Below are 9,604 nucleotides of genomic sequence, written 5' to 3'. Positions count from 1 at the left end.
CAGAATTTGAACCACTACCAACTTTCATGGAATTTAACTATTACAAGTGATAATAAAATTTAAATATTACTAGCGATAATACAATTTGAATCATCACCAACTCTAATGGAATGTAACTATTACTAACAATAATAAAATTTGGAATTTTAATTTTACTAGCTATAATAGAATTTTAACCACTACCAACTTTTATGGAATTTAACTATTACTAGCTATAATAAAATTGTAATCACCACCAACTTTTATGGAATTTAACTATTACTAACAATAATAAAATTTAACTATTACTAGCGATAATAAAATTGTAATCACCACCAACTTTTATGGAATTGAACTATTACTAACAATAATAAAATGTAACTATTACTAACGATAATAAAATTTGGATCACTACCAACTTTTATGGAATTGAACTATTACTAGCTATAATAAAATTGTAATCACCACCAACTTTTATGGAATTGAACTATTACTAGCTATAATAGAATTGAACTATTACTAGCTATAATAACATTGTAATCACCACCAACTTTTATGGAATTGAACTATAATAAAATGTAACTATTACTAATGCTAACAAAATCTGAACCACTACCATCTTTATGTAATTGTATTCACTGTTAACTATAATGTCAGTCTAATCACTGCTGACTATAACAGAATTCCAACTACTACAAACGCCAGTGAAACTCGGTAGTTTAAGCTAGCTATAGCTGAATTCTAATGATTACTAACTATAATGTTGTTCTGATTATTAGTAAATAAGGAAAGTGGAGTTCTTAAAGATAACTATAATATAATCTCTGATCAGACACCTCTACTAAAGTAGGACTGTAACGATCGAGTACAGCAGAGGAGCGTTTCTGGGAAGGCAGGGCGTAGAATATCCAGCAGTCATTGCTTAGTAAAATCCTCAGCCTCTTCGTGAGAACTCATGGAAAAAGGGAAAAAGGAGAGTGAAAGCAAGGCAGACACGACCGCACTGGTGATCGCAGCCTGCAGCCCGGGCTAACGGTAAAGAGCTGCTGGGAAACACAATGAGGAAGAGACGCTTGAAGCTGAAGTCCCTGGTGAACACGTGACCCGCGAACTTTTAAGAGCCAGGTTAGTCAGAGTCGCAGTTAGTTTACTGGGGCTGATCACAGACAATGGCAGCTCAGACCACATGAGCATCTTCCTTGGTCAGCTTTAGCGCAACTGTGGCGTTGTGGTGATGCAGATACACCTAAAGCACGATGGTTTGGTTTCTGGAAGGACTTTGCTTCTTACCAACGTTTTTGGTCGTTTGGTCATCAAGCACTTTTATAGTGAACTATCTGATCGCACTGTACCGTCGAGATGTCGATGTGATCTTCCCGTACATAAGGTAAGCAGTCCAGCTTCTCTTACAGGGGAAGGGAAGCGACTCGTCTGGGATGGGTAGAGCACGTCGAAGCTGAATGAGCTCGAAGGAGCAATCAAGGCCGGGGCAATCGCCTCCTCTACACAGGGGCTATTCTCATTTTAACCACTGCACAATGCAGTCGTGTGCACTGACTGTTTATACAGCACTTTGGTCGTGCGCTCCTTTAGTTTCGTTTTAGCATGAACACTCTTGCATGTCTGGCGTGCAGTCTACGCTGCCACCCACTGTACGATCCATTGTCTAAAACGGCTTGATCTTGCCAGCCCAGGCTGCAGATGTGGATGAAAGAGTCTGAAAGAAACTTAGAAAAGTAAAACTTTGAAAAGTGGAAACGCAAAGCTCTTTCCAGGACACGTGTGGACGTTTATGTGTAGGAGGCTAGTCATCAAAACCTGGAAAGCAGCCACTAAAGGACAGAGCAGAGAGTGGACTGCATGTACATGATGGATATGCTTTAATAGAGACAGAGTGTCTGCTGTTAGTCTTACTTCAGTAAGTGGTGAAAAAGCTGCTGTGTTGTTTTTCAGTGATACTGGGGCCAGGCCTCCAGAGAGCTGCATATTTGGCCTGATGTCAACAATCACAGCCTTTGCAGGTAGGAGGGAGTTGTGTGCCATTCCATACATAGTCTTTTCTAGTGCTTTCACTACACACTTTACCCACAGAGCTATTCAAACCACGCACAGCTAAATGATCAACCTGCTTACTTTATTTTGGTACCACTAGAATAAGTATTTCCCATATCTGTACGTTTCATTTACTGTAAATAATGACAGATATTCCATCTACTGCACATTCAACAATAGCAACAGTTCAAATCAATGTCTGCTGGGTTCCCGTATTCACAGTGTAGTTCTCTGCTGGATCGCCTCGGTGTTGAAAATCCCTTTAAACCGACGGCGTTCTCTTGCATGAGAGGTAAAAAAGAGAGGAACAAAAGTAAAAGCTGTCTACAGGAAGTTTATATGCAAAACCGTTTCAGGACAATGGATTTCCACTTTTTGACTTACACTTTCCTGCTACGACTTGAGTCATAGTGTTAGTATTTCAAAAAGAATCTTGTAAACTTGTCTAGTTTTGCTATGATGTCTTTTATACATTTATTAAGTGACTTATGCCATGTCAACCCCTTAATTACTCTAAGGTGTATTACTCAGTAAATGCAAGGACTTCAGTAGAATCTGGTAGGGCTATTCTTTGGTAATAGAAGTTTGTAATAACACTTTCAGCCCACTGCTGGGTCTAAGGGCTGTTTAAGGGGTTCATATGACTGTGTCTAAAATAACAAATGTAATAACATGGGTATAGAAATAATGTAATAATGGGTTTAGTCAATTATATATATATGTGTGTGTGTGTGTGTGTGTGTATGTATTCAAAGTCATTTTGGAGCTATTGGTCTATTCCTCATGACATTTTCACACAATGTAAGGAAGAACTGCGAGATTCCCATAAAAATGCAGATGCAAAGTCTTTGCGTGACGGCGGCAAAAACCTTGCATCAAAGTTTTGCACCAAAATGCCACCAATATATTATGACCTGATGGCCGTCTGCCTCCCACAAAAACTGCTCACTTTACAAGGCCTGAGAAAGTGCCACGGGGTGAGTGGTATCACTGTGACTACCTTTGACAGTGGACAGAGTTTAGCATGGGCACTCTGGCAGCAGGGTAGTGACACATTCCTTCTTTAACTACCATTAAATTCCTTAACTACCATTAAATCCTCTCAGACAGGATAGCCTTTACTGATCTTGTACATTGATGAGCCAAACCCTGTTGCTGGTTCATGCTATGTCCCTCTCTCCACCACTGTTGGTAGGTACTTACTACTAAACCAGGGAGTACCCCGCAAGCCTTGCTGTTTTGGAGATGGTCAAACCCAGTCAACTGTCCATAACGATTTGGCCCTTTTCAGATTTGCTCAGGTCTTCACGCTTTTCTTTTCACTACAGTCTAACATACAGCCTAAATTTTCACTGGCATCGTTAATACAGGATAAACAGTGTTATAAAAAAAATGTTTTGGCTCATCTGTGTATCTAAAAACAGGTTAGGTCCAGAAGTCTGGAAATGCTTCTATTCTGCATTCCTTTGTAATTTAATAAAGTGTTTGTTTGTTTTTTATTCATTGCAAATGATAGTATTGTCATAATAATTTAGACTAAGTTAACACCTTTGTTTCTTCAGAAATGTGCAGAGACAGGCCTCAGATTCTGTGTTTTACAGAAGGAGCCACTGTTATCCTGCAACAAAAACAGTAAAGAAAGTTTGGATGGCCGGATGGCTGTTAAAAGCTTCGAATGGCTGTTTGTAGGCTGGACTTCCAGTAATAGTAAAAAACCTAGTGCAAGATTACAGCTAGCTTGCATTATCATCATGACACTCCCTGTTGAGTGATCCCACTTTGGACACATAATACAATCGTGATATATATAATAAAAATGGCCATTAAGAAGTTTAAGAATTGACTAAAATGACACTGATTTCAGCTTACTGACAATATATTGAAATCAATTTAATTTTAGTCAATACCTAAACTTATTAAAGGCCAATTGGCAACAATTTCAAGAAAGCTTTGGTTTCAGTCTATATATAAATAATTGTTTTATCACATGTTTTTGTTTACATCACGCTATTGATTTGTACCTAATTTACTTTACTTTGCAAAAAGCTATATTACAGAAGTTTTACCATTTCTGCATAGCTATAGTAGTGAGAACCTAACATCTGACAAGTTAAGGAAACCCCTTTCCATCACCTGATCTCCATGGGTGTTGGGAAATGACACATGACAGCTTATTTATTTTCATTTTGTTATTTGTCTAACCCCTAAGTGTTGGAGGGGCGCTCTTATGTAATTATGGAATTTCTGTTGCACTCTCACTTCTCTTTCTGTAGAAAATGAAACAAAATCTCCTCTTTGTGACCCAGCTGGAATTCAGGCAGTTACAAAGTAAGCCCAGACCTGCAGGGCTAAGAGACTAAACCTCAAACGCCAGCTAAAGAATTGAAACCTAAACCACTAAAGGCCTTTTCGTAACATACACAAATTTGTCATATGCAGTTTTAGGGCTGTACTGTTGCAAACGCATGCCTTCTTGCTTTTTGAGTTTTAGAGTTAGAGACCGTCGAACTGTGCTACACACTGTTTGTTTTAAGCATCCTCCTGCCTTTCGTCAGTGTTCAGTTTCCGACCACAGAGCTGCTCTTGGCTAGATATTTTTTGGTGGTGGGTTACTTGCAATCTAGCAGGTGTGAAAAAGCCCAGCTACGCCTACATGCTTGGTACACTTGTACATATTGTACCACACCATGTCAGTCTCACCACCCAAATAATAACTAATCAACAGTGACCCTGGCCTGTGATGAGAAACTGACTAAAAATGAATGGAGTCAAGGGCTGCATGATGAAATGTGCCTGACAAAGATAGGCTATAGTCAACTACATAGCAGGTGGAGCTCATAAAATGGCCAGTGAGTAGAAGCACAACATGGGAGTTTTAATGAAAGAAGCATTCATACCATTTAATACAGTATGTTATTGCACGTGATATGTAATGTTCTGTTGTGCAGCACTGCATCCATCAACCTCCTGTTTGCCATAGGGAATCTCCCTGTGATGATTAAGCTAGTCCATCTGCTAGCATAGCCACTGATGTAGAGGCTCATCATTACAAATATGATATTCTGCAGTTATCAGCTAGAGGGAATGCAAAGATCTTCAGAACTCAAACTGGCTTTCAAAAGTTCCTCACACCTACAAGATACATCATCAGAACACATGAATTCTCACTATGGAGACTGTTGTGGCACCACTGTAGGACACGTTACATTTTTGGTTACATTTTTCAATTTCATATTTATATATGTTAATTACTGTCATCACTGTCTCACAAAAAAGCATTTTTTAATAATTAATTAACAAATATCCTAAGATAATTATCCCAAGATATTTCTCTCAAGATAATTAATTACAAAGACAGTGTTTCAGTGCTCACCAACAGACATTGTCATATTGTGCCAGAAAATGCAACAGACTGTCAGAGGAAGGATTACACAATCATATCTGAGGCACTATTTTGAGATTATCTTGAGATAATTAGCTTGGAGAATTATTATCTTGATATGAGATGATTATCTTGATAATTAATGAGAAAAAAAAATCAAATATTTTTTTTTACCCATTATAAAAAAAATCTCCATTCCATTCATTTTTGATATAAATTGAATGAATCACCCAATAAGGTTTCAGATTACTTGGAGTAAAATATTTTACATTGACTTCCATTGAAAGGTTGAACATTTTTTTCCTCCTCCTGTAAAGTTGCAATTTTGCAAAACATATAATTTTGCATAAAACTGCATACATACCTTACAGTATAGTCAAAGTAACAAATTATGGGTGGTTTACTCACTCGTAAAGTCATTTAAGTCAGTATGCCGACACATTATAGTGCTTTGACCTTGGTCAGGGGGTGTTGTTAGGTATGCGAAATGGACAATATGATAGAACACATAGAATAATAACTGCAACAAACTAGGTAGAGTAGTTAGACAACAGTAGAGTACGGTTGGCAAACAGCACCAACCCAACCAGCAAGTCTACGATTAGTCCATGAACAACACAGTGGTTTTTGAATGTGAAATTGTTGCATTACTGCAATACAGAATTCAGCTGATGTTTGTGTTTGTATGTGTTGGTGTTTCAGCTATTCTACAGTAGATTGGACGTGGATTTGATTTAAAAAAGATATTTCATATCCCACTTCATTTTTTTCTAGGCTTTGCCACCATGTTTGCCAGGTATAAATTTCTGGAGCGACTGAATGAGAAAACAGGTGGAGTTTCTCCTGGTCTCAACAAGACTGCTTTCGCTTTTGCCGTTATTTCTTGTTTGGGCATGTGTATTGTCGCTACGTTTCAGGTATGTCCCCATCCACTAAGATAGCCTTTTCTAAAGAGAAAATAGAATTTTCTAAAAGCTCTTTGTGTCTGGGTAAAAATATCATCTGTACTGTTCTATCTGTACTGTATTTCTACTAAAAGTTCAAAGTAAAAGGCCAAAAGTATTCAATTACAATATTAAAAAAGCAATCTCTGGGCTCCGAATGGCTCAGTCATCTTAATGCGCTGCCACTGTGGCATGGGGGTTGCGATCTTAAATAGCGAGCCATGCCGCTTTGCCATCAGCAGCCAGAGTTAGAGAGAGAGCACAATTTGCCGTGCTATCTCCCCTCAATACTCCAGTAGGGATGTTGGCAGGCAGGTGAAGGTGGAGCTGGGGACCCGGCGCTTTCCCCAGAGTGAGTCGGCTGCCTGCCGATGCCGCTTTTGAGGAACTGTTTTGATGTATTATTTTATGGTGTGGAGGAACCTGCCTCTTTTAAAGCAAATGTCTGATCATGAATACACTCACATCCATGTTTACTCTAATGTGTTCTTGTAGGAGACGCAAATGATGATCGTCCATGATGTCGGGGCATTAGTTTTCTTCCTGTCTGGAGTGATTTACATCATCCTTCAGACCGTAATCTCACATAAGGCTTATCCTTTCGGAGCTTCAAAGAGTGTGTGTTGTATTCGCACCATCTTCGCCTGTGTGGCCTTCGTGGCGGTATTTCCGAGTATCCTTTTATTTATCACTCTATTACTGCTTAAAAGCAAACAGTTATTCGCATAGCAAATGGCACCACTGCCCTACATGTGGCAGACTGGGGTTCAGTTCCCTGCCCAGGTAGGCACGACACACTACAACTAAACAGTCCTTGATCAAGAGTCCTTATAGTGCAGTTGCCTACCTCTAAACTGGAGAAAGATCACTCTGGATGTGTGTCTGCCAATTTCCATGAATAACAAAATAACAGAATTTCAATTATTAGACGTTACTGTTGTCAAAGCTTCATCTTATTGCAGGTCAGATATGTTTTTCGGGGCCAATACATTTTCTTTAACATTTCTCAAGCTATTATTTGTGCATGGATTGTGAAAACGACCAAACTGCACTGGCACACAGAAGACAAGGTACAGTATACTCAGTTCAGCACATCTGAATGGGCTGATTGACAAGAATCCATCGCCTTTCTCACAGTCATAATAATGAAGAAATGTATTATATATTATTAATAATATATACACAGTCATATCAGAACATTATGAACACCCCTGGTTTGAAATGAACTCATTATACTAGCTGCTTTACCATATAGGAGCACTTTGTACTTCTATAATTCTAGACTGTTGTCCACAGCAGTGCTGCTGGAGTGTCTAACAGAGTGTTCCACTCACTGTCCTCTCTGTTAGACATTCCTGCCTAGTTGGTCCACCTTCTAGATGTAAAATCAGAGACAGAAGCTCATCTGTTGCTGCACAGTTTGTGTTGGTCATCCTCTAATCCTTCATTGGTGCTCATAGCACGCTGCCCACCAGGCACTGTCGGATGGATATTTCTGGTTTGTGGACTATTCTCAGTCCAGCAGTGACACTGAGGGGTTTAAAAACTCCAGCAGCACTGCTGTATCTGATCCACTCGTACCAGCGCAACACACACATTAACACACCACCATGTCAGTATTGCTGCAGTGCTGAGAAAGACCCACCTCCCAAATACTACCTGCTTTGTGGTGGTTAAGCCAGATCCACCATCTGTTAAATCTCAGTTACCCAGTTTTCCAAAAGCTGCTTAGAGTAAAAGTTTGTCTTCATTTTAGGAGTAGACCAAGTAAAATCTTTGGGTCTGGGCAAAAATCTTGTGTGTAATACCCGATCCGATATCAGATAAACTGCCAGTTTCATTACAAAGAGTGTAATCAGTCTTGTTTAATTGAAAAAGCATATTTTGAGCAAAATCAGTATGGAATAGAAGTTGAGTTTTTTTTTGTTTTTATTTTACGCTGTTGGTCCATTTTGTCTATATGACGAAATATTGACGATAAATAATAATTGTTTTAAATATTTTGATATTACATTTTTCCAAATTGTCCAGCTACTATGGCCTGGGGGTTCCAAGTTTGAATCCCAAGCCATGCCCCACCACCCAAAAACCATTGACCATTGAAGAACAAGGTGAAAGGGGGCTAACAAAGTATGCAAAGAAGCAGACAGACAACAGTCTGTAATTTTAGAACCACAATGTGCTGCTCTTTGGTCAGTGGAGCTGATTTGACTGTGCATATGTGATATTTGATGTTTGTCACTCTGGTCTCTAGGATTACACGCTTCATTTGGTGAGTGCTGTGAGCGAATGGACGGTGGCCTTCAGTTTTGTCTTCTTCTTCTTCACATTTATACGAGAGTTCAAGGTTAGTTCAGAGAACCATTTTCTAGCAATCATGCCAGTACACAGCAATACATGTGACCTCAAAATGTTGTTGGACACTTTAAAAACCCTTTGAAAAACCTCATTGTCAATCTTTAGGCTACTTATGTCTAACTAAATATAAATATATATAAATCATAAAGCAGTGCTTCTCAACTCTGTCCATAGGGACTCCACAGACAGTCTAGACAATGGAACACCACACTATACCAATTAGAGTCCTTGGGCAAGAGTACCTGTGTAACATTATTCAAATGTAAGTCGCTCTGGATATGAGCAGCAGCCAAACGCAATAAATGTTAACATTATTGACATAGAACAAAGGTCTGCCTGAGGAGTGATTTGGGAACCACTGCTGTAAAGCACGAATATAGAAATATCAATGGCGGAAGCTGTTTTATAGCTTATAATAACAGTGAGCTTCTGTCAAAAATAAAAAGACAGTCTTAGAGTGGGGTTTTTTTGTAAAGAAATGCCACTTGATTTGACATTCTGCTTCCTCACGAACAACTACAATTTTTGGGGGGATATGGCACCAATGTCCAAATACATTCGGGGCCTTTATTGTCTAGTTCCACTTAGTTTAGTTTTCTTTTTTTCTTTGACCCTAAAATAACATTAGAGCAAGCCTGTGACCATGGTGTTATGATAGCATGTGACTGAATCTTCTTCTTTTTTGCCCCCACAGCAGTTCACCCTGAGAGTGCATGTTGAAATACAGGAGTTTACATGACTGCACCGTTACACAAAGACTGAGAGATGACAATTTGTGTGTGATTTTGTTTTAAATATATATATGAATTTTACAGCCAAACCTGTTTGTTATAATCAATCTGTATTTTTTATAAGACATTTTTTAATCACAAAAGTCTGATGAAAGAAC

General features: G+C 38.8%; 2 protein-coding genes across 3 annotated transcripts in view; one reads left to right on the top strand and one right to left on the bottom strand.

Moving 5' to 3' along the window:
• Positions 1–970: 970 nt before the first annotated feature.
• The window catches only part of dram1 (DNA-damage regulated autophagy modulator 1), an 8,755-nt gene continuing 121 nt past the window's right edge, over positions 971–9,604 (top strand). The window contains exons 1-7 of the mRNA XM_072672492.1: positions 971–1,366; positions 1,933–2,000; positions 6,188–6,330; positions 6,853–7,030; positions 7,369–7,427; positions 8,612–8,704; positions 9,410–9,604. The exon at positions 9,410–9,604 is cut by the window's right edge and continues 121 nt beyond it. Coding sequence (XP_072528593.1) covers positions 1,236–1,366; positions 1,933–2,000; positions 6,188–6,330; positions 6,853–7,030; positions 7,369–7,427; positions 8,612–8,704; positions 9,410–9,454 — 717 coding nt within the window. The 5' untranslated portion in view covers positions 971–1,235 and the 3' untranslated portion in view covers positions 9,455–9,604. The remainder of the gene's footprint in view (positions 1,367–1,932; positions 2,001–6,187; positions 6,331–6,852; positions 7,031–7,368; positions 7,428–8,611; positions 8,705–9,409) is intronic.
• Positions 9,540–9,604, bottom strand: part of washc3 (WASH complex subunit 3) — a 5,287-nt gene continuing 5,222 nt past the window's right edge. For both annotated transcript variants that reach the window (XM_072672493.1, XM_072672494.1), the window contains one exon: positions 9,540–9,604. This exon is cut by the window's right edge and continues 821 nt beyond it. The gene's annotated coding sequence lies outside the window, so the exon portion shown is untranslated.

Source organism: Salminus brasiliensis, chromosome 2, assembly GCF_030463535.1.
Source record: "Salminus brasiliensis chromosome 2, fSalBra1.hap2, whole genome shotgun sequence".
NCBI lineage: Eukaryota > Metazoa > Chordata > Actinopteri > Characiformes > Bryconidae > Salminus > Salminus brasiliensis.
The sequence above is the reverse complement of the archived record's forward strand: the minus strand, read 5'-3'. Positions and strand labels throughout refer to the sequence as shown.